Source organism: Petaurus breviceps, unplaced genomic scaffold (assembly GCF_028583685.1).
Source record: "Petaurus breviceps papuanus isolate PSGF00001 unplaced genomic scaffold, PetGlider_PUasm1.0 181, whole genome shotgun sequence".
NCBI lineage: Eukaryota > Metazoa > Chordata > Mammalia > Diprotodontia > Petauridae > Petaurus > Petaurus breviceps.
Genome location: NW_027185784.1, coordinates 24620469 through 24646498, shown reverse-complemented (window position 1 = coordinate 24646498; position 26030 = coordinate 24620469). Strand labels below are relative to the sequence as shown.

The 26030-nt window shown below is 41.4% G+C and overlaps 1 protein-coding gene across 3 annotated transcripts in view; it reads left to right on the top strand.

The window, feature by feature from the left end:
* Positions 1–26030, top strand: part of DENND2A (DENN domain containing 2A) — a 126748-nt gene that overhangs the window by 31230 nt on the left and 69488 nt on the right. For all 3 annotated transcript variants that reach the window (XM_069087366.1, XM_069087367.1, XM_069087365.1), the window contains exon 2: positions 17538–18737. In XM_069087366.1, the coding sequence (XP_068943467.1) occupies positions 17590–18737 (1148 nt within the window). In that variant the 5' untranslated portion in view covers positions 17538–17589. The remainder of the gene's footprint in view (positions 1–17537; positions 18738–26030) is intronic.

Sequence of the window (26030 nt, the reverse complement as noted above, 5' to 3'; positions counted from 1 at the left end):
GGCAGCTTGGCTCTGTGGTTTTCACCAAGTCACTTTGCTTTTGGGGGCTTCCATTTTGAAATGAGAGAGTTGATGTAGATGGTTGCTTAGGTCCCTTATAGTTCTGACATTTGATGACCTCTGCCTGTGGAGGTTGTAATGGAAAGATGCTCTCTGGACCCCAAAATCAGCACCCTACCTCTGACACTTTCTGCTTGTGTAACCACGGACAAGTTACTTAATGGAAAATATAAAGTTTTAATAACAATAATAGTTAATAATACCCCTAGTAGGAACCTCTCAGTTGTGAGGGTTAAATGAAATGAAATAATGTATGCAGAGCAGTTTTGTAAACCTTCTAAGCAGTGTATGAGAGGCAGTGAGTGGGGTATAGTGACCTTGTAGTCAGTAGGCCCTGGGTTCAAGTCCAGTTTCTGGTATATATCAAATTGCCTGAAAATGAACAAGTCATTTAACTTCTCTGTGATCCCAGACAACTCACTTGGATAATAAAAAACAGATGGGTTGTTGATCTGCATTGGTGGATGGAGTTTCTACAAGGGGAGTTACTTCTCTACACCAGTGAAATCAGATCCAGATCTCACCTCCTTTCCCTTCTCCCCATCCATGTAGCACTATATGAATGCCTACCATTATGTAGAACCCAGAAGATCATGTCAGTGGTCGGAGGAGCCGCATCATTCATATCCTTTATGGTAACCTTCTACCTCCCTGCTTTCACCCGTGCTAGTCCACTCCAGTTTTGCCTTTGTTAGATGCCTGGGAGATAAACCAGCTGATTTAATAGGCTTTACCCATTCCTCACTTCCCTGATAAATGAAGGTGAATGAGCAAAGCAAGAAAACACAGTTGCCTTGGAAAAGTGGGTCATGTGGATAATTGGTGACCTACAGAACTGGGCCTGGATGCTCTGCTGACTGTATTCCCACTTCAGCTTAGAGCGGTTGCCAATAAAGAAGGGGAGGGGAGTAAAGAGGAGTGGCTAAAACTGAGCAAGACTGAATCATTGAAGGTTTCTGTCTTAAGTTCCGAGCACAGATGTACTAGGGAGTGGGTGGTTGGGGGGAGGACTGGGATGGCTAGTATCCTTGAAGTCTCTCTGGGCCCATTGCCAAGCACAGGATAGAAGAGCAGTGTCTGGCAGGCCAGCCAAATGGAGGCATTCCAAAAGCTATTGGCTGTGTGGAGCATTATGAGAGGGACAGTGAGTTCCTTCCTCTCCCTGAAAGGTCTTTCAGGGCCCTCGAATAATGCCTCAGTGAATATGAGAGGCCCTCTGGGCTGGCTTCTTAAAGGACCTTAGTTGGCTTCACAGTTATGCCATAGATTGTGCAGTAATGAATGAGCTGTGTAAGCAAAGTGATTAGCCATGATACATTAGACAGAAAAGAACTAGATTTCTCTTTCTTTCCCTTCCCCCTAAATTGACACAACTTTTCTTTACTGAGCCTTGCTCAATTCTTCCTTCCTTTCATTCTTTTTCCCTCGAGTCCCCTCCCTTCCTCTGAATCTTTCTGTCTTTTTATTTTTTCTCTCTATTCTTTATATTTATTAAGAGTTATCTTTATTCACCAAACCACAGAACCTTTACATTTCTTTTATGTGGCTTGGTCACTTACTTGGATTGGTGAGAGAGGCCACCTCAGCCTCCAAATCACCAAGCAGTAGACCACCCTAAAAGATCTAATCTGATACTAGAACATATCTTCTTTGATAATAGAGGTATTACCATATTGTAATAACATTCTAAGGGAATTTCTTAACTGTTTCCTGCCTGCTACTTCTAATTACATAAGTATGTCTGCCCCTTTTAGAATGTACGCTAATTGGGAATAAGAATTGTGTCAGTTTTTGTATTCATAGTATATTCTATGTGTGTTGGTAGCAGCTAGGTGGTAAGGGGAATTGGGTCTGGAGACAGGAAGGATATGGGTTCAAATATTACCTCAGATTGCGGTCATGTCAGACTCCTTGTGACCCCACTTAGGGTTTTCTTGGCAAAGATACTGAAGTGGCTTGTCACGTTCTTCTCCAGCTCATTTTACAGATGAGGAAACTGAGGCAAACAGGGTTAAGTAACTTGCATAGTGTCATAAAGCTAGTAAGTGTCTGAAGCCAGATTTGAACTCGTAAAGATAACTTCTCCTGACTCCAGGCCTGGAACTCTATTCATTTAGTATCTTTGACAAGAAAACCCCAAATAGGGTCATGAAGAGTCAGACACCTGAAAACTGCTGAATTATCACAGTGCCTGGCACATGGTAGAAGCTGAATAAATTTTTGCCTTTTTCCTCCCTTGCTTCCTTTTATCCTTCTCTCTTTCCCTCTCTCCCCAGTACCTAGCATATAGTAAGTACTTTAGAAATCCTCATTGTTTGATTGATTCAACCTTTTTCCTAAGCCACACTTACACACTCAGCACAAGATTCTCTCAGGACCTCTGAATTGGAAGTCACTGTGTATATAGGTGATCACAAACTAATTCAGTTCATTCATTTCATGTCATTGAACATCACTTATGCACACAGAGGATAAGACCTGTAGGGCAGTTTTGGATTTTATTGTAGTTTCAGTCACATCTGACTGACTGATTTGAACTCAGGTCTTCCTGACTCCAGGGCCAGCATTCTACTGCACCATCTATCTTCCCTCTGTAGGGCAATACAGTAACATTAAATAAAACTCTCTCAGACCATACCATGCCATACAGAATGAGTGGAGTCTCCTCAAAACTGGCAAGTCAGAAAAGCCTATCTTTGGTATCACTTATTGCTGGTTTTTGGTGCCCCCTGATGCTCATGAAGCCCTGAAATGGGAGCTAGAGAGAGATTGAGAGTGTTAAGTCAAAGCAGGCAAAGAACATTATGCAGTGAAACTAGTTCTGAAGAAGTTTTGGGACCAAACAGGGATACACAAAAATGTTATGATAGTAACAGGTTGACTGCCTCCCTTTCAGACAGAGATTCCTCTTTTTTTCCTTTTAAATTTATTTATTTTTAATTTCCAACATTCGGTTCCACAATCCCTTGAGTTCCAAGTTTTCTTCCCCTTCCTCTCCTCCCCCCCCAAGATGGCATATAATCTGATATAGGTTCTACATATACCGTCACATTAGACATATTTTCACAGTAACCAAATTGTAAAGGAGGATTATAACCAATGGAATGAACCATGAGAGAGAAGAAACAAAACAAGAGAGAGAGAGCAAGTAGTTTGCTTCAATTTGCATTCAGAGTCCGTAATTCTTTCTCTGGATGTGGATAGCCTTTTCCATCATGAATCCTTTGGAGTTGCATTGCTGAGAGGAGCCCTTTCGATCAAAGTTAGTCATTACAGATACAATGTGTCTGTAATTGTGTTCAATGTTCTGGTTCTGCTCCCCTTACTCAATATCAGTTCATGTAAGTCTTTCCCGGTTATCATGAAGTCCATCTGCTCCTTAGTTCTTATAGCACAATAGTATTCCATTACATTCATATACCACAACTTGTTTAGCCATTCCCCAAATGATAAATGGTCAAAGGATATGAACAGGCAGTTTTCAGAGGAAGAAATTAAAGATATCTATAATCATATGAAAAAATGCTCTGCATCACTATTGATTAGAGATATGCAAATCAGAACAACTCTTCAGTACCATATCTTACCTGTCAGATTGGCTAACATGACAAAACAGGAAAATGATAAATGCTGGAGAAGGTGTGGGAAAATTGGAACACTAATGCATTGTTGGTGGAGTTGGAGAACCCATTTCTAGGGCTGTATCCAAAAGATATCATACAAGTGGGAAAAGGACCCATATGTACAAAAATATTTATAGCAGCTCTTTTTGTGGTGTCAAAGAACTGGAAATCAAGGGGATGCCCATCAATCAGGCAGAGATTCTTAACTGGGCTCTGTGAACTTTTTTTTTTTTTTTTACTGATAACCTTATTTCAATATAATTGGTTCCCTTTGTAATTTTATGTGTGTGTATGTGTATATATATGTATATATACAGACACACATGTATATATATTTATGCATTTAAAAACAGTACCCCAGCAAGGGCTCCACAGAGTTTACCAAACAAAGAAGTTCATGACCCCAAATTGTTTTAAGAATCCCTACGTGCTCTAGGGAAGGTTGTCAGGTGTTTAACTTGGCCTTGGCACCATTGCCTCAGAGCTGCACAGTCCCAGTGGGTTCTAGGTCCCAGGGGAAGAAGGCAGGGGACCTCTGGAGTAGGTTGGTCAGTAACACAATCAGGATGGAGAAGTGAGGCATGTTGAATCGGTAGTGGCTCCCAAACCTCAGGAACCAGGGGAATCCCTTAGGGGTGAGTGCAGGCCCTTACCCAATGAGGATGGCATCAGTCTTGCAGAATTCCATCTGGACACCTTATGGGGAAATTATACATCTCCAGAGTTTGATGTCAGTGAGTCTGCAGTTCTGCCTTGGCAGATTCATTGCGTCACTGGAGACTGGCCAGAGTAATTTGGACTTTCACACTTTTCACTGGACTGAGTCTTGAGAATAGATCAAGATGTCATCAGGATAGATGATTGCTGACTGATCCAGTAGGTCTGTAAAATGGCACTCATGAATCATTGCAATACCACAGGGGCACTCTGAGCCAGAATGGCACTATGGTGTTTTCCTTATTCCTAGGCCAAAGCTGAAATGCAGTCCAGTTATTTCTCTCCCTGGACTCTAACCAGGTGTATTTAGTCTGCCTCTTGCATGTGTTTGTAAGTGTGTCTGGGGGTGGGAGGCAGGGAGAAGGAAAATAAACGACTTAGGGAGATAAGATGCCTGCCTTCATGGAGATTACCAGACAGCTGTAATGTACATGAATAAGTATATTAGAGAGTTAAAACAACACAGTAGACAGTGTGATATGCACAAGGAGAGGTCTTTACTGTTAGAGGAATTAGAAGGATTTAATTCAAATCAAAAGACATTTATTAAACACCTTCTATGCCAAGCTATGTGTTCGGTGCTCAGAATACAAAGAAAAAAAAAACAGTCCCTGTCGTCAAGGAGCTTACATTTAAGAGATAAGTTTTTATGGTGGTGGTGTTGTTTCAGTTGTGTCTGACTCTTCATGAACTCATTTGGGGTTTTCTTATCAAGGATACTGGAATTGTTTGCCATTTCCATCTCCAGCTCATTTTACACATGAGGAAACTGAGGCAAACCAGGTTAAGTGACTTGCACAGGGTCACACAAGCTAGGAAGTATCTGAGGCCAGATTTAAACTTAGGAAAATGTCTTCCTGACTCCAGGCCCAGGACTCTATCTATTTCACCACCTAGTTTCCCAAGAGACACTATGTACACATATATTCATGTATGTATACAGGAAGTATATTGTGAGAATAATTAAGGCAATTTAACATGGCAACTAGGTGGCTCAGTGGAGAAAGTGCTGTACTTTGAGTCAAGCAGATGAGTTCAGATCATGTGGCAGAGAGACTCTTCATAGTCCCTGAGACCCTTTCTGGTTGTCTTTGAGGTCAAAACTATTTTCATAACAATACTTAGATGTTTTGACTTCTAATATGGTAAATATGTTATTATTATTGAGGGAAACCATTTAGAAGGCTGTTATAGTAAAACAAATATGTACACTTGTGAATTTGTGTGTGCATGTATGTGTATATGTACACACAATACACATATATCCCTGTATGTAGATATAGATATATCCCCCATAAACAAAAGCTTGGGGAGAGAGGGTTTTATTGTTGAGTTGTTTTTACTTTTCTATAACCCATTTGGTGTTTTCTTGGCAAAGATGCTGGAGTGGTTTGCCATTTCCTTGTCCAGCACATTTTATAGATGAGGAAACATATACACAAGTACATGTATGTACATATATACATATATGCACATGTGCATACGTATATGCACCCATACATCATCTATACAAAAGTACAAATATATATGTTTATACTTATATAGAGAACTGTGTTTTTTATTTGTAATCCTTTTATTTTATGCATTTAAAAACAATTCTCTTGGGGACAGCTAGGTGGCGCAGTGAATAGAGCACCAGCCCTGGAGTCAGCAGGACCTGGGTTCGGATCCAACCTCAGACATTTAACACAAAAACTAGCCATGTGACCTTGGGCAAGTCACTTAACCCCAACTGCCCTCCAAAAAGCAAAAAAAAAAAAAGTAAAAACATTATTCTGAGGAGGATTCCATAGGCTCCATCAGACAGCCAGAGGAGTCTGTGACACACAGAAAAAGTTGAGAAACACTGATTTGTATGATGAGGCCACCGAAGTTCCCCTTTGAATCTGGCTGCTTGGCAGGGCAGGCTCATATTTAGAGTCACAGATTTTCCTTGAATCAGTGTTCTCTTCTTTCCCAAGAAAACTAGACCAGACCAGTCCTACTTTGTATTGACTTAGAGGTTGTGATAATAAAAGTTGTTAACATTTACCTAAAATTTTAAGGCTTATCAGTGCATTACATATAACAATCCTATGAGAAAGGTACTATTATCATCCCTATTTTAGAAATGAGGGAACTGAGGCTGGAAGAGGAAAATTACTTGCCCAGGGTCACAACAGTAAATAAGTATTAGCAAGATTGGAACTCAGGTCTTTCTGACTCTACTTTCAGTGTTTCGTCTATCATGCCACTGCCAGAGTTGGAATCAGAAGACCAGGATCGGACTCCTGGCTCTGAGAATAATTAGCTAACATCTCTAGCACTTGCTACCTTATGTCATTTGATCCACACAACAGCCCTGGGAGCTCGCTACTATGGGGTTTTATTAACCCTGTTTGGAGGATGAGGAAACTGAAACTCAGAGAGAAGTCATAAATGATTTGCTCCTGGTCAGATGTCTAGATAGAAAGTGTCAGAGGCAGAATTTGAACCCAAGTCCTGCTTGACTCCAAGTCATAGTTAACATCATTATCTTTCCTCTTTCAAATAACTGCAGCCATGAGCTGATAACTTAAACTCCTTCACCCTCCTCAGATTCTTCATCTGTAAAATGGAGATAATATTGCTTTCCTTAATCACAGTGCAAGGAACAGCAAGCAAGGAGAGGCCAGGGTCACTAGATTACCAATCATGTAGTGAAGAACTCACTTTGGGAACTTCTCACAGTATGTATTATCTTATCGTCATCATATTATGTCTATAACCTTGGCCTCTTTGGATTGGCTGTTTCCTCCTGTGGCAGATCATTGATAACTAACCTGGACAAAGTGCTCCCAGTGACTGATCAAGGGACTGTCTGAAGGCACTTGGAGTGTGATCCACCATGGTCAGAGAGCTACTGTCAGAGACCCTGAACAGCAGATTAATCAGATGACCTGTAGTCATTCTTCCGTTTTTGGTTTTTTAAGTGAAATACACATTCTGAAAATTTTCACATACCTATTTTTCTTTTATTCTTGAACCTTTACAAAAATCTTTATTTAAAAAAAAAAGCAAAAAAGGGCAGCTAGGTGGCACAGTGAATAGAGCACCGGCCCTGGAGTCAAGAGGACCTGAGTTCAAATTTGGCCTCAGACACTTAACACAAAAACTAGCTGTGTGACCTTGGGCAAGTCACTTAACACAGTTGCCCTACCTTTCCCCCATCCAAAAAAAAAATCTTTGTTAACTTTTTACACCCTATTTATCTTCCCTTCCCAACATCTACACACACCAGCAGCAGTACCACAACTGAACTTTTCCTTGTAACCAAAACTCTTCAGTAAAACCAGCGGACTCAGAGACTGACGGAGGACACCATGCTCCAGTTCTCTTGTCCTTCCCCTGGATCCCCACCTTGCTATGGAAAGGAGAACAGTGCTTCTTATGACCAGTTTTCCCCACCTTCATTTATTGCCTGAGGAAATCTTTGGGTGACTATTCCATTTGTAGTTGGATTGGGACCAGGAAACTTGGCAGCATTTCCAAAACCCCATCACATTTGACCAGGACTCTGAAAGCGTGATATTTCTTAGGGACACAGCAAGGGCTTTTGGTCACTAGGAGGATGCCCACAAGTTCTGATTTCACTCGTCATCAGGAGGGCTTGGGACTAGCCGTCTCTCCTCTAACAGTCCCTGAATAGTGGTTCTGAGGTTTTCCATCCCCCAGTAGTAAATTAGCCCAAACTGCCCAGCCTTGACTGGTGTAAAGCCAGGGATCTTCCCCCAGAGCAGCCAGGCCAGGCAGCAGGCACTGTTAGTGGGTATGAAGAAAAATAGCAAAATACTGTGTATGAAACAATTGCTCAGTGCCTCGCCCAGCACGGTGCCTTAGCATGTAGTAGGCACTTAATAAATATTGGTGGATGGATGAATTATTGTTGAAGGAATGAATAAATGGGATATGACCATTATTCCAGTTCTAGATTTGGTTTGATGAACTCAGTCAATCAGTCAGCATTTATTAAGTGTCTAGATGCTAGGGATTCAAAAATGAAACAGTCCTTGCCCTCAAGGAGCTGACTTTCCATCAGAAGAGATAACATATAGACATAGACAGCATCTTAAGGCAGTTAGGTGGAATAGAAGCTGGAATCCTAGACTTGGAGTCAGGAAGACTTGAGGTCATCTCCTGTCTCAGATACTTCCTCGCAATGTGACCCCGGGCAAGTCACTTCACCTCTATGTGTCTCATCTGCAAATTGGTGGTAATGATAATCTCACAGAATTGTTGTGAAGATCAAAGGAGATGTGTGGGTATGGAATATATATATATATATAGAGAGAGAGAGAGACATTAAAACATACATACACACATATGTGTATATCTTAGCAAACCTTAAAGCATTGTATAAATATTAGCTCTTATGAAAGTTTATACAAAATTATTACAAGGTAATTTTGGGAGAAAGGGACTAGCAGCTGTGAAGATCAGGAAAGGCCTCACAGAGGAGGTGAAATTTGACCTGAGTGTCTAAGAAAACTAAGACTCATAAGAGAGGAGAAGGGAGGGCAAAGGAATGGAAGTGGAAGATGGGGTATCATGTGTAACAAATAGCAAGAAAACCTGTTTGGCTGCAAATACAGTTAGAAATAGGGAGATAGGGGGTGGCTAGGTGGCACATTGAATAGAGCACCCACCCTGGAGTCAGGAGGACCTGAGTTCAACTCCAGCATCAGACACTTAACACAAAAACTAGCTGTGTGACCTTGGGCAAGTCACTTAACCCCAATTGCCCTCCAAAAAACCCCAAAGAAATAGGGACATAGATATGGATATATAAAGATCATAAATATGGGTTGAGCTTAGGGTCATGAAGGGCTTTAAATGCCCAACAAGAGGTTGTATTTGATCCAGAGGAAATAGAACTATCAGAATTTATCGAGCAGGGAAGTAATATGGCCAGACTTATCCTTGAGAAATATCACTTTGATAGCTGCATAGAGAACGGATTGGAGAGGAGAAACTTAAGGGAGAAGAATTAGGAGACTTATTAGAGTAGTCCTGGACCTGGAAGGGCTGTGAGTGCTGGTGATGTGAGGGTTGTTATAAATGGCAGTCTGTAATGTTAATGGGATTTAAGATCCTCCCCACCCATTAATAAGCCTCATGTGGAACCCAGTAAGGGAACCTTGCTTAGGGGAGGTTTGCTTGTAGGAATGCTTTCACTCCTTTTGCTAGTTTCTAATTAGGCACTGAGTCATGAGGGTTGTGATGCCTTCTGGCTCTGAGAAGTGTATGTATACTCTGAGTTGGTTTTTGCTTTGGGGGCTTGCTTATGAGAAGGATCTTGTGATTCCCTGGTGGAGATTCTGAGTGGCCGAATGTTCAGAGGCCCCCAACTGCTCAGATGTAAAGGCTCTCTCAATCCAGAGATGTATGTAAAATGCGTAGCAATATTGCTTTGATTCAGGTAGTCAGAGCCCTGTCTGCTGGTCTTTATTTCTCTACTTGTATTTTCTCTGAAGTTCAGGGTGCTGACTTTTCCTCTGAACTAGTGAATGTGATTAAAAAAGACTGTTGACCCCCTGAACAGCTGTCTTTCCTAGTAAAGCAGATCTAAGAACCTGTGCTAGCAGCCATTCTGGGTATGCTAGTGTGGTTGCCATTACACCTCTACAGAAGAAAAGAAGTTTAGAGGAGAGGTAAGGTACAAGTTCTATTTTCAAAATGTTGTGTTTGATCTGCCTATGTGATAACTGATTCAAAATGTCCAGTAGACAGTTGGTGATGGTGACTAATGAGATTCAGGAGAGGCTTAAGATAGTGCCTAGGGCTGGATCTACAGATTGGGAGGTATCTACATAAAGATCATCATTGGTTCCATGGGAGCTGATGAGCTCACTGAGAGAGGAAGTGAAGAGGGCCCAGGACAGACCCTTTGGAGACACCCTAAGTAGGATTCAGACATAGATTTATGATCCTGCAAAGGAGATGAGGAGTGGTCAGAGGGATAGGAAGAGAGAGAAAATAGGAGAGAGAGTGTCCTAGAGAGTTTGCAGGAGAAAAAGGTGGTCAGAAACAGTGTCCCATGCTGCACAAAGGTCAGGAAGGATGAAGATTGAGGATTTGACAATTATGAGGTGACTGAACTTTGGAAAAAGTTCATTTGGAAAAAGCTATTTATGTTAAGTGATAAAATCAGAAGCCAGATTGAAGAGAGGTGAGAAGTGAGGTGAAAGGGGGGAACATTGGAGGCAGTAAGCATAGAGATTTTCTAGGAGTTGAAGGTAGATTCTAGGAGATCTTGGCCTATAACAGGCCTCGGGCTAGTTCTCATTCCATGGGTGGAGGGTTAGAGCGTGGAAATGGGGTGAAGAATGCTTACTAGAACTGGAAACTGAGAGTGTAGGGGAGGTTGTGAGTGGGAATCAAAACCAGGTGATAGGAGGGACAGCCAGAGAGAGGCATGGTCAGTGATAGGCCTTAAACAAGAAACAAGAAGGATGAGACAGAGGTTGAGCAGAGGTCAGAAGTAACAGCCAGAATGTCTTCCAGAAGGACAAATTGTGCCAATAGAAACTTCCTGTGAAATGCTGCTACCTCTTAACAGTTTGCTCCAGACTTTCTAGGCAGCCCAGTGAGGTTGGGGGTAGTGGGGAGGTGGTGAAGGGGGAGTCCTGTGTGGACCTTATGGGAGCCCAGCCACCTGGTCAAGACATGACTCCAATAGGACAGCACGTTTGTCTTTCCTGAGCCCAAGAACCCCCATTTGGAAGTACAGCTGTGACCTCAGGTCAGTGGGGGAGCTCTGCCAGAGTAAGCACGGGCGCAATCTACTGCTCCCAGAGCCGTTGCCATCTGGTTCATTTTCTGGGCAAACGCTGAGAAGGAGGGAATTGGGCCAAGGACCTAATAGGGGGTTGATATATTATTTTTCCTAAGTAGTATATTTGTATTATAACAGGAATCTCTAGAAGAGGGGTTCCTAACATGGGGTCTGTGAACTTGGTATCATATATGATATAACACATCATATTATATATGATATATGCACATATACATATACAACTATATATATATACAAACATACATATATATTTATGTATGCACCTATTACATATACATAGAAGTTGTATGTAGAGACACAGCAGATAGGTGACACAGGAGATAGAACTCCAGGCCTGGAGTCAGGAAGACTCAAATTTAAATTTGGCCTCAGATACTGTGTGACCCTGGGCAAGTTATTTAACCTTTATTTGCCCCAGTTTCTTCATCTGTAAAATGGGCATAATAATAGCACCTACCTCCCAGGGTTGTTGTAAGATCCAGTGAGATAATAATTATAAAGTACTTAGCACAGTGCCTGGAACCTAAAAAGTATGTTATCAATGTTACCTATTATTATGATATAATTGGTTTCCTTTGTAATCCTATGTATTATATTACATGTATTTTAAGAAGGGGTCCATAGACTTCATCAGACCACCAAAGGGAACCATTCTTACAAACATGGTAAAGAACCCTCACTCGAGACTCAATGCTTCTCCCAGAGGGGTGACTCCAATGACAGGAATTCCACACATAATTGGGAGGCCAATAAGAGAGAGATCTGGAAGATGAGTCAGCCTTTCAGCTTCTCCAAAATCACACCAGTTAGGTAGGCATCTGTTCCATCTGCCTGCAGGGCTGGCCTCAGAATCTGTCAGAGGTGAAGGTCAGTTCGTTTTGGCCTACATAGCAAATAAAAAAGGCAGGTGGTCTGAGAAAAGAGAAGTAACCACAGTCATTTGTTTGATGTTCCCTTTTCTTTGAGTATCCCACATTCCTAAGAAGACCAGGGGTGGGAGAGAATTTCAGGGACTAATCATACTTTGATACTATCTTCCTAGGGAATCCATTGAGAAATTCTGAGATGAAAAAGCATGAGGCATGAAAAGTTAGCCAGGCTTGGGCAATGGTGGTAAGGATGGGCAGATGTTGCATGACAGAGAGGGAGAGGTGGGTTTGTAAGGCAAAGGATGCTGAGTTCAGTGACAGGAGTTCCCATGTGGGTGGGTATGATTTTGTGCTACTCTTGAGTTATGTGCCATACAAACCCTTTTGTCAAACACTTTTGTGTCCTCTCCCGAAGGCCATAGTAACCTATAGGGAATCGACTATTGAATCATACATCATGAAATTTAATCAGATTTTCTCTCTGATCCATCTGGGGTTAAGAGACCCGAACGTAATGAAATTGCTGTCTGCCTCTGAACTGTTAACTGCTCTCTTGGGATCAGCATGTTACCATGATGCCACTTTTTCAGGTCTAAGTAAAACACGCAATTCCTAAGCTCAGGAGCATCATCTCCTAAAAAGTTCCTCTGGTATAGACTAATGATGCTGTTTGCCTTCTCCTGTGTATTGAGATTCTGGGAGGCTGACTGTGTTGCCTGGAGGTTTGGGGGTTTTGGGGGTTTTGTTGTTGTTGTTTAACCACAAAAGATAAGAAAAGTATGTCAAGTTGATGCCTGCCAATGTCAGCAAAATAGTGGATTATCCCTGTGTTGATAAATTTGCTTTCAGCATAATGGTTTGTTTATTAAATGGGCTGCTGCTGTTCTAATTAGGGGCTTTCAACTCAGTAAAATGATTTTTAGAGAACTGGCAAAGAGACAGATTAAAGCGATATTTACTCTTTGAGTTCTAAGGTTTGTTTGTTTTGAATTTTTTGTTTTGTTTTTAAAACTGGTCTTTTGATGACTTTGGTCATAAAATACATGTCAGCAATTCATCCTGGGAGGAGGATTTGGAGTCGGAGGACTTGAGTTCATATCCTAGCCCTGGCCCTAATTGTCTATACCCTCGTACTCAAAACTCTGGTCCTCGGTTCCTTGTCTGTAAAATGAGGGGGTTGGACACGATGTCCTCAGATGACCTCACTTCTCAGAAGAAGAGCCCAATTCCTGTTTCTCCCTGAGTCTCTACCTCTTTGTCCTCACCCTAGGTGACTTGTCGTTGTGCGACAAGCTGACAGGATGACAGCTAGCAATACGGTTGAGACAAGGAGCTACAGCCAGACAGAAAAGTTGAACTACAAACTTGTTAACAAGTGAGAACTTTTTTCCTTTTGGGAATTTAAAACGGCCAGAATCCTGACCTCCTCTCATGGCCTACCTACCTTCTTGATTCCAGGCAGAATAATCCCACTTCCTTTAATTTCATACAGTGAATTTTCTACCTTTTAAAATATTTTGGTGTAAACATTTGGTTTGCCTGATTGACTCAGAGCATTTCAAACCTTTCTAAGCATCTGTGAATCATCTCCTTGTTTTCCACTTCTAAATGTAATCGAACCTGGTCTGAGCAGTACTAAATATTTCAAATCTACACATTTTTATGTGTCTATCATGAGCAAGGTACATTTCATCTTTCAACCACCACATAAAGATGCGTAAGACAGTTTCTCATCCCCAAGGATCTTACCACTTTATTAAATTCTCCACTATAGTGGAGATAGGATATAATAAAATATGGGAAGTACATAAGAGAAGTACCAACCAAGTACTATGAGGGATCTGAGGAGGGAGAAGTTTCCAGCTGGAACATTCTACGTAGAGTAGAAGTTAAAGCTAGGCCTTACCAAAAATGAGTAGGATTTCAATAAGGGGATTTGGCAGGGGGGGGGGGGGGGACACTCAGGGAGGGAGTAATAGGTGTCTTCATACTGCATTCCTATTCGTGTTTTCCCTTTTAATTTGAAACTACCATGTGTGCCACATTGATCAGCTTGGTGGCGTCTGGACCTGGAGTCAAGAAGACCTAAGTTCAAATTTGACCTCAGATATTCATGATCATTTAACCTGGGACAAGTCATTTCACTTCTGTTTGCCTCACTTTCCTCAACTGTAAAATGGGGACAATAATAGCATCTACCTCGAAGGGCTGTTGTAAGGGTCTGATAAGATATTTGTGAAGTGTTTAGCAAAGTACCTTTCACAGAGTAAGTGGGTGCTTAATTGATTCTGGGCATTTATTAATTCTGACACAATTCTTGTTCTCTTCTCTCTGCTGTGATGCCCTAGATCTTTTTTGGCACATAGTCCATTCTTCACCTCTTCTGTTGCTTCCTCATATACCATACCCTTTCCCTTAGATACCTGCTAAGATTCCACAAGGCAGTTGAGCATTTGTACCCTCAACAGCTATATTTCCATTGTGTGGAAGACTGACCATTGTTTAGTTTTTCAGTCATGTCCAACTCTTCGTGACCCCATTTGGGGTTTTCTTGGCAAAGATGCTGGAGTGCCATCTTGCTTTGCCATTTCCTTCTCCAGCTCATTTTACGAATGAGGAAACTGAGGCAAACAGGGTTAAGTGTAGTATCTAGTTAAGTGTAGTTAAGTATGTAGTTAAGTGTAGTATCATACAGTTAATAAATGTCTAAAGCCAGATTTGAACTCGGTTCTTCCTGACTCCAAGCCCGGCTCTCTATCTGCTGCACCACTGGAGACTTGCTGCTGGCCATATCCCCTCATGGGAATATAGGATTCCAGAAACAAGAGTTCAAGAAACATACTCTGTTTTTATGCAGTTGTTCTGCACATAAGAAAAAGGAGAACTTTCTATTTTCCTTGCCCCTTTCCCCGCTCACTTCACCTTTGTCTTCACTTTTGCCCTTTTATGAACAATATTCTTTCCTCCACACTACAAAAATGGAGCTTCAAGAATCATCATTCCCGTTGTTTACAGTATCATATACTAACAGTATATACAAGATGTACAGACAAGTACTGTGTGCTGAAAACCTAGCACTTAGCACAGGCACATTTGTATTTTTCTTTACCACTTACTATATGCTTGGTCTGCCCAAGTAAACTGTAAGCTCCTTGACTACAAGGGACTGACCATTTACTTCTTCATAACACAGTTCCCTACACACATTTGGTGCTTAATAATTGTTTGCTGCTGATATTGGTGAATATGATCAGAGTCTAAAATCCAGCTAATGTACCTGATGAGGCTAGAACAATCATCCTCATATACCCCGTGTCTCTGTTTTCACTTTCTGTTCTGAAAACCAGTCATTCATTTAAATTAAGACCTGCTTTGACTTGAGCAAAATATGACAAAAGTCTGAGCATTTCCCCATTTTTAATTTACATTCAGGAACTGAGCTCAGCAACACACTTTTTTGGATGCTCAGGGCCCTAATCAAAACAATAACCTTTACTTTCTGAAGACTAGCCTGGGAAATAGTGAATGAACATGTTGTTTATTAAATCATAAGATTTAGAGTGAATGGTGACATTGGAGATTATGTAATCCAACCCCCCACATTTTCCTTATGAGGAAACTGAGTTGTAGAGGAGTTAGTTATGTGACTTACCCAAGGTCACAAACATACAGTAAGAAGCAGAGTCTGGATTCTAACACAGTTCTAAATCTGCTTGTTCTCTTATTTTTGACATTAGCTAGAATTTATCAGTGACATATATGGAAAGCAGCCTCTGTGTACATTTTTGGCCTGTAACAACTGATGATGCCAATATATCTTCAATCAGACATTACTAGTGGGAGACCCTATTGCATTGAAAAAACAGAAATGAATCTTATACTAAAGCTTAATACATCATTATTTCTTATGAAAGTAACTCCAAAACTATATAAATCTGCATGTTCTATTTCTGTGGCCATTTTCATTTAGGACAATTCCTAGAACTTATACAAATATCTCAAAACTTTAACCATTAAGGTCAAAAGATTTTGGATCCACATATAGTTTATGGACCATGCCTATAATTTGGTTCTTTATGTTTACTTTTTTTTAAACATTCATTTTAAAATTTTAAATTCCAAATTCTCTCCCTCCCTCCTGCCCATCCCCCACCCATTGAAAAGGCAAGCAAGATGATACCCATTATACACGTGAAGTCATGCACAACATACTAAAATTTGGTTCTTGGTACAGTAACCCTAGTTCTTTCCAGTTGAACCAGGTCAATGTTCCACTCCTAGGAATACTCTTTTCATTTTTAAACAGCCCACATAATGGACCACCACATGGCTCAGATCGACAGTCAAACCCCAGGGGTGGCCAGGTAGCACAGCGAGTAAGAGCACCGGCTCCAGTGTTGAGAAGACCTGGAGATCGAATCCTGGGCTCAGACACTTAGCACCTACCCAGAAACACCTAGCTGTGTAACCTTAAGCAAGTTACTTAACCCCAATTGCTTAAAAAAAAAAAAAAGGTCAAACCCCTTTTGTTAGAAGTTTAAATTGAGCGGCAGCTAGGTGGCACAGTGAATAGAGCACTGGCCCTGGAGTCAGGAGGACCTGAGTTCAAATGTGGCCTCAGACACTTAACACTTACTACTGTGTTTCCCCGATAATAAGACACTGTCTTATTAATTTTTTGGACAGAAAAACACCAGAGGGCTTATTTTCAGGGGAGGGCTTATTTTAATGAACATTGACAGCAATTTTAATAAACAGGTAAATGTGAACAAAAAAATGTACCTTTATTCAATAAGCAAATCACTGGGGAAGAACAGGATGACGCGCTCACTGCTGCAGCTCTGATTGGATGCAGCTCGGAGCGCGGCGTGTGTTTCCGGGGGGGGGGGACGGTGCATACAGAGGGTACCGTAATGTAGCGTGTAGCGCAGGAGATCACCTTCACTACAGTAGCAATCTCAATAGGGCTTATTTTAGAGGAATCTTACACAGTAAGGGGAGGGCTTATTTTCGGGATAGGTCTTATTATCGGGGAAACACGGTAGCTGTGTGACATTGAGCAAGTCACTTAACCCCAATTGCCCTGCCTTCCCCCCTTCAAAAAGACCAAAAAGAGAGATGTTTAAACTGAAACCAGTACAATCTCTCTCTTCCCCCAAACAGCCCTGTCCTTACAGGGAGAAAAAAATACCAAATAAGAAAAACCCAGAATGGCAAATAAAACTTGGTTGTCTTAATGTTGGTGATTGACACCTGGCCCATCCCATCCAATTCAAATCAGTTCAATTAAACAAGCATTTGTTAAAGTGGCCTCTCTGAGCCAGACACTGCTATAGGCAGGCACTGGGACTACAAAAACCAAACATTTCTAGACCCAGATGATTTTCAGTGACTTAAACCAAGAATGAGACAATGAGGATGACTCCTTTACTGATGTTTGTCTTTACTGTGCAGGATCAAGCTTGCAAGTCCAAAGGCAGTAGAAGAACTGGGAAGGTTCTCCTTCATGGCCTCAAGCAAGTACTCTTCTCTGGGCGTCTTCAACCCCTCTGGTCCTTTCCTAGAGACTGATCAGGATCTGGCCACTCGAAGAAGCCCACTAGAACCACTAAACGATCTGATGCTGGGGCCGAGACTTGACTGTTTTCCTCAGAACATGCTTAGCTCCAAAATGCTCATCAGTGACCCTGCTGTGGATCTTAGCTCCAAGGAAGGCAGCCGGGCTATGAAGAGGCAGGGGAGTATCGCTCAGAACCCTCGCCCCACTGTGAGGGCCAACGCTAGACACAATTCCCTTAGCATAAAGGACAAGATTTCTGAATGGGAAGGAAAGAAGGACTTGCCAACTCCCCTGATAGGTAAGAAGGAAGAGGGGCAGGGAAGCCAAGGGGACTACAAGGCGTCTTGTGTGACAGAGAAAGTAAATAGAGACAGTGTGCAGATAAAGAAGGTTGGAGCTAAGAATGCATCAGCCCAGGAGCCCAATAGCAAGGAAAACGAAAGAAATGTAGGGACCACCAATGTCAGGGGGCAGGGCACAGAGAGAAGAAGGCAAGACCTGACTGGGAAGGATGGAGATTTGGATCTTAGCCTTGCTGGCCTGAGAGAGAAGCTGGGGAAGCCAAAGGCTCAGAAAGATAGCCAGTCGGTGCTAAGGCAAGTCAAGAGGCTGGAGCAGGTCCTGAAGGAGGGGGCAGCAGACCTGCATCCCCAGTTACCAGGCACTTATTATTCACCTCACTGCTTGCCAGAGAGAGCCGATGAGGGGCTTCATGGGGGTGTGTGTGGCTCTGAGCTCAGCAAGAGACTCATTAACTTAGACTTAGAAGCAAAGGAGCCCCCATCTGAGACTGTGGAGGAGGTAAAAGGGCTGTGCAGGAGGCCTTGGGAGCAGAGTCTAGAGAATGTCTACAAGGGGTCAGAAGCATCCCCCCCAAAGCCTTTCATCAACCCACTGCCCAAACCCAGGCGAACTTTCAAACATGAAGGAGAAGTAGAAGAGGAATGGAGCCGGACCCCCAGCTTCAGGAGGGACAAGAGGAACTTGCCTCCCCTGCCATCACTGCCTCCCCCACCCCTCCCTTCCTCTCCTCCTCCTTCTGCTGTGAGCAGAAGATTGTGGAACGGAAGGCAGAAAAACAATTCAGATCACAGGTGAGTTCAGGGGCAAAGTGGTGTTCTTCTGATCCAGAACTCTGTATGGGTTATGTCTTTACTTTTCTCATGTTCCCCCAAGTATTTTGTGCTGTAACCCAGTGTTCATCGGCAATTGGCAAATTAATAGATTTTTAGCTGTTGACTCTTCTGTTCAAAAGGATGTTTATGAAATTTAACTGATTACTGTATTCATCATTAGGATTACTAGCACATTAACATGTCATATTAGTGCTAACATTAGATTGGAGGGTTTGTTGAGCCGGCAACCATCAACTCTATAAAAGAAGCAATGTAGCCTAATGGAGAGAGCTCTGTGAAGAATAGAATAGACTAGAAGCTCTGAAGTTTGGATTCAAATGGCCCACTTGAGGACCTGGAGGACCACATGTGGCCTCGAGGCCACGGCTTCCCCACCCCTGGGATAGAGTACTGGGTTTGGAGTCAGGCAACCTTCATTCAAATTCTGCCTGAGACACTTTCTAGCTTTGTATGTTATTAGGCAGGTCACCTAAATTCTCATTTTCCTCATTTGTAGAAAATGGTGATAATCATTTTTACCTGACTGTCTTATGAGGTTATTGAAAGGAAGGTGCACAATATAAATGTTATAAAGAAAATGTCAAAAAAAATGTCAATATAGGCACAGACTATTAAGTTTATTGAGGACCATTATTATTATTTATTAATTATAACTGGATCATCTTTCTAGCTTAAAATTTTTGAAGCTAGATTACCTAATTTCATTCTTATAATACCCTTGTGACATTGCTAAGGAAGGCATTATTAGTGTGCTTATCTAATAAAAGAGAAAACTAAGATTCTGAGGGGTGAGGTGACTTTGGGGAGATCTTGCTGCCTGTTTGTTAGTGGTGGAGTCAGGATTTACCCTTGGGTCTCCCAATGCCCACTAATCACTCTTCTGAATCCTTTAACAAAGTCACCTTAAATCACAGCTAGAAAAGACTTTAGAAATCATGTCATCTACCTCTGGGGGTTTTTTGGGGGTTTTTTGCCTTTAGGAGGGCAATTGGGGTTAAGTAACTTGCCCAAGGTTACACGGCTAGTTTTTTTTGTGTGGGTGTTAAGTGTCTGAGGCTGAAACGGGTCCTCCTGACTCCAGGGACACCACTTTACTCCCTGCTCCACCTAGCTGCACCCCCCCGCCCCTCCTCCTGTCTACCTCTTGATTGTACAAATGGGGATGTGCTCCTTACAAATAAAGTGTCTAGGATAAAATTAACTTTAAAATGTACCCAAAACAAAGTAATTGCCTTGAAAACAGGAGTATTTCTGAAATACTTTGAAATTTAGTCTGTCTTCTAGCACACTGATTGTTCATGAATAGACCAGTTGTGCTCACATGTATAGTATGTCCACTAGTCTAGAAACATTTATAACATTTCATTGACTTAAAGCTAGTTCCCAAGCCAATAAAAGGATGACCTTACACTGACATTGCCGGAAAGAAGCCAACATCGGCCGTAGAGGGAGGAGATGGAGCAGCGGACAGAGTTCCAGGCCTGGAGTCAGGAAGACCTGGTTCAGATTTGGTCTCAGAGACTTACTAGCTGTGTGACCCTGAACGAGTCACTTAATCTCTTAGCCTCAGTTTCCTCATCTGTAACATGGGGATAATAGCAAAACTGAACTCCTAGGTTTGTTGCAAGGATCAAATGAGTTGATATATGTAAAGCACTTTGTAAACCTTAATTGTTCAGTTGTTTCAGTCATGTCTGACTTTCGTGATCCCATTTGGGATTTTCTTAGCAGAGATACTGGGGTGGTTTGCTGTTTGCTTCTCTAGTTCATTTCATGGCCCTAATGTTAGGAAATGAAGGCAAACAGGATTAAGTGACTTGCCCAGGATCACACAGTTAGTAAGAGTCTAAAGCCAGAGTTGACCTCAGGAAGATGAGTCTTCCTGACTCTATCCAGAAGATTAGAGGGAATGAACATGGAGCAGATGACAGACAGCCTCCGTGATGCTCCTAGATGACCTCTTGTTACCCATCCACTCTCCTTAACAAGCCCACCTGGGAAGTCATGTGCATAGCATCCCCATGACACACATACAGGGTGTCCCAAAAGTCTCCGTATAATTTTAATCAATTAAAGTGTTAAAATGCACTGACTTTTGGAACACCTTGCATAATGCCTTTCTAGTGATTTGCTTACATTGTGTTGTGTTCTTTTCTCAGACAGTGAGCTCTTCCATCACACATAGTGAATGTATAAGAGGAAGTAAACCAAATGCTTCATATAGTCGGGTGAGAAAATGATCATTATTATGGGGGGAATCAGAGAAGGCTTCATGAAGGCAGTGGCACACGAGCTTGGTCTTAGCTGGTAGTAGTAAACAGGGCACTGCACTGGGAATCAGAAAGCCCTGGTTCAAATATTGCCTCAAGACTTACTAAGCTGTGTGACCCTACCCAAGCCAATTCACTTTGCTTCATCTCTCCTTCCTCAGCTGTGGAACCAAGGGGTTTGGACTTGATGGTTCTTAAAGCCCCTTTCTAGTTCAGAATCTATACTAACTAAGGTTGCTTCTCAGCTCTTTTGGCTTTCTTGATAGGGCAACTATTTTATATGTGAAAGAATGATTAATCAGGTCAGTATCTCTGCCTTTTTCTATATTCCCTCTCCTCCCCTTTTTAAAGCATCCATGGCTCACTTGAACAGGTCTCATTGAATCTGCTGCAACATCTTCTCATCTTTGTCCTTTCTTCTGATCTGATTTTTGCCTTTGCTATAATTTTGTTTTGGAAGTCGTTTTTCAGTTGTGTCTGACTCCAGTTGGTGCTGTTACCACTCAGACAGCTGGCTTTTACCTTGTTCCTCCATTGGTAGCAAATCTTTTTTCATCTACTAAGGTTCTTAAATTTATTTTTTGTGTGTTGTTTGGTGCCTACCACATCCAATGTTTTCCATCTTTTTTTCTGGAAGACAGTATATTTGATAGAGAGAGACCAGGAATTCATGTGTACCTGTAGGAATGGAGAACAGAGGTGACCAGAACTTACCCTCAGACTTCCAATCTTGCTCCAAGAAACACCAGGATGGTTTTTTCATGACCCTAATGTTAGCTATCTAGAACAAAATGCTATGTGAGAGGAATTTGCCCACTCTGACCTGAACATGCTGGCCTAGCGGAGCTGCCCCTGAGGTGGAAACAAGTCAGTTCAAAAGACAGATTTGACCTAAAGCAGGGGTTCCTAGCATTTTTGTTGTTGTTGTTCCATACTTTTAGCAACCAAAAAAAATGTTGTGAAGACTCAACGTAATTTAGTATATTCCTCATAATATTCTTTTAGATTTATTCATTAAGTACTTACAATAACTACAGTGATAATGTTTCCCACATGCTTGTTGACACAGAGGAAAAATGTATTTATAACATAATTGGGTAATGATTTATTGCCCAAGGCTCCATTAAGGAATGTTTAGCAATCATCCTCATGAACTCCTTTATCTAAGGTCCTTTCACTATAATGACTGCTAAAACCAGGATGAAATTTAACAGAGATAAAGATAAAGTCAGAGGTTTAGGCTTAAAAAAAATTGCAAAAGCACAGAGTAAAGAAGACCTGTCTAGGTGAGAATTTTACATGGAAAATTAGAAGATCACTTAGTTGACCAGAGCTCCTTATGAGCTGGTAGCTTAAAACAGCTGCTAAAAGAGTTCCTTATTTGGAATCCAGAATTTCTTTTTAAATGTCAAAAATTTTGCTTTACATTGAGAAAAAAAATTAAAATTAAATGTAAAAAAGTAAAAGTTAATTTAGACTAAATCAGTACTTCAGTGGGTCAGCCATCTCACTGCTCCTTTAATGCACATCACAGCCCATCTGTGTCTTCTAACAGTGTGTGATGCCTGTTCATGCTCTTCCTTAGAAGGTCTGTGCATCGTAGTTTTTCTCTAGGCCATTTTTAACATTTCACGAATATTATCAGTCGGTGTATCACTTAGGTGATCTATCTGGGGTCTCTTGTTTTGGCTCTCTGACCAGCCAATCTCCTTTTCTGATTACAAATGGCCTTTGAGGATGTCTGTTATTGGCCACTTCTTGCACGTAGCCCACTTTAATAATATGCTTCCATTTATTTACAGCCACCATGCATTTTTCCACTATTCTTCTGGTCATTTACAATTTTGAGTCTTTTGGAGATTGTGGATGTTTCATGATTTGCCACTACATGAAATAAGTAGGAGAATTTTGCTATTAAAAAGATGGATTTTAAGAACAAATATATGTATATGTATGTGTATGTGTGTACATATATACACATATATGTGTTATGTATACACACAAAAAATTCCTACTATAATTTAATTGGAAAAAAAATTAAAATTAGATTGATTATAATTAGATTAGGATGATAACAAATCCCAAACTTCGATTAAATACCTATTTTGGGCCCAGAGAATAGACAAAATACTTCCCTCTTTAGGGGACTTGATGTAAAATGTCAGATTCAGGCTGTTTTGGGTCATTTTTGCTTAACTGTTTTGCTTTGTTATAAAAGAGGGTTCTGTGGGTGAGTTTAGAGCAGGAATAATAGAAAATAACTATAATGTAAAAGACAAAAGATGTCAATAATTTTTTTAAAAGATGGATCTTCATGTTGGGGAATACTGCAAATGCTATGCAGTTTCCCCAATAAGATCCAGCCAGTCTCTTCCTCCTTTTCTGTCTATGCCTGTCCAAGATATTTGTACTTTTGGACCAACTTAAGTTATGTGTAGTAATGAACTAACTGCAAGTCAGAATCTGGACAGTATATTTTTCCATCCCCTTGATTTTACCTGTGTATATTGTTATTATTAATAATAGCTAACATTTATATGGCACATAATATGTGCTAGGCACTGTGTTAGGCAAGTGCTTTACAATTGTTAATTCATTAATCCTCACAACAGCCCTGGGAGGTAGGTGCTATTATTGTTCCCATTTTATAGATGAGGAAATTGAGGCAAAAAAAAGAAAGGCTGATTTGCCCAATTTCACGCAGCTAAGAAAAAGTCTGACACTGCATTTGAACTTAGATCTAACTGACTGCAGGCCTAGCACCATCCTCACTCTGCCACCTAGCTGCCCCATGTTCCTAGGCCAATTTCTTTTCAGTGACTATTGTTCTACTGTCATACATTTTTTTTTAAGCAATATTTTCCAAGACTTGCTTTATGTTAATTTTTTACTCTTAAATATGCAACAATTCACCATTTTCTTGTAGTTCCTTAACAATATTTGTTCCCTCTATTCTCCAATAAATTCACCTTTTCCATACAACTGGAGGGACTTTGGCCAATTGGAATATTTTTTGTTCCCTGCTACATTCCTTTTTTTTTTTTTTTTTTGCTTTTTGGAGGGGGGAGTGCAGGCCAGTTGGGGTTAAGTGACTTGCCCAAGGTCACATGGCTAGTAAGTGTTAAGTGTCTGAGGCTGAATTTGAACTCAGATCCTCCTGACTCCAGGGCCAGTGCTCTATTTACTGCACCACCTAGGTGCTCCCCTGCTACATTCTTTATCCTCTGATACATCAAACGTCTTGCAACCAATACTAGTTCTGTTAAGTATTATCGTCTTCCTTAATCCTCCAGGATCACATCGCTACAGAAGCCATATTTGAACTCAATTTCTCGTAACTACAAGTTCAGCACTCTACCCACTGAGCTACCCAGCTGTTGATGGATTCTGTTCATGCCTGAGACTCTATGGAAGCTTTAGGGCCAAACGGACGTAGATCAGAAGGGTTGCCTTGAAATTAAAATGAACTTCTGTCTGAGTACATTCAAAAGGTTGCATCCATGTATTTGCAGCAATTACTTTTCTAGTATTAGATATAGCAGTCTGCCCAACTGGAATGGCTTTAGATGCCCAACTTCAAGAATCGCCCTGGGGTGACTAGGTGGCACAGTGAATAGGCCCTGGAGTCAGGAGGACCTGAGTTCAAATCTAACCTCAGACACTTGACACACACTTACGTGTGACCTTGGGCAAGTCACTTAACCCCAATTGCCCTCTCCCCTCCAAAAAAAAAGAATCGCCCTGGATTGACAGTTTATAATTCAATCACCAAAGGCACTCAGATCTTCTTTTTGTCCAATCTCTAGCAGAGTTTGCTTTTAAATTTTTAATAATGTAAGATAAGTGATATAGGTTTCTGTTAATGCTTTCCTAACTTATTTACATTTATGCCTTTGAGCAGCTTGAATTCCTGAAAGCAGCAGCAATTACAAAAACAGCCCATAGAATTACCATCCACCATGCCAGAAGTAGTTTAGAGCAGGGAGGTCTTACCTTATTTTGTGTTAACAGTCCCCTTTGGCAGTCTGGTGAAGCCCACAGACCTCTTCTCAGAATCATGTTTTTAACGGCAGGAAAGAAAATTCATTGGGTTTCAAGGGAAATCAATTATATAGTAATATAATCAAAATATTCTTTAAAATCAAGTTCACAGACCTCACCTGGTTTATAGTGAGAGAGGATAGCATTCAGGGGTGGGGAACCTATGACCTTGAGGCCTCATGGTCTCAGGTTCCCCACTAGCATAGGATAGTCAAGATTTGATTGTAGTTACAAAATACTTGCACCATCTGATGTCTAAAGTACTTGAATATATGGAATAAATAGATGAATGAAAAGGCACTTATTAGGCAGTATGTGCCAAGCACCGTGCTTAATGCTGGGGATTAAAAATACAAAAACAGAGCTGGTCCCTGCCCTCAAGCTTCTGTTCTAATGGGGGGTGATAACCTCTTATAGGGAATGGTGACCCATTAAGGGCACATGGGTTACAGAGATGCTTTGTGGAATCACTAGCCTTTCCTATAGCAGTGGCAGGAGTAATTGGCTTATGGTTCCAGAACTGGACAGGACTTGGAAGGGTAAAGGCACCTGTCATCAAGAAGATGGGGGCAGGGAGAGTAAAATGAAGCCTGGCTGGAGCTGATTATTGGCAATCAGGAGTGTGTGAGGTCAGCATAGGAAAGATAGGTCTGCTTAAAGGGGAATGGTAGCAACTCCAGTTCTTTAACTTTGGGGAAAGTATAGACCTATGCAGAAGGACATTCCACCCAAATCCCTCTCAAGAATTTGGTGAGGGAGCTGAGGAACAGCTCCATTGGGGTAGAAAAAAAGAGCCCTAGCTCTGGCACCGGACCGACCATACATTCCAGTGCTTGCCTGTCACGTGTATTAGTTTGTGACTTTGGGTAAATAACTTCAGACCTCTGGCCTCCAAGATTCAGCAGTAATGCAGTGTGGAGAGCTGGCTTCTGAGCCAGGG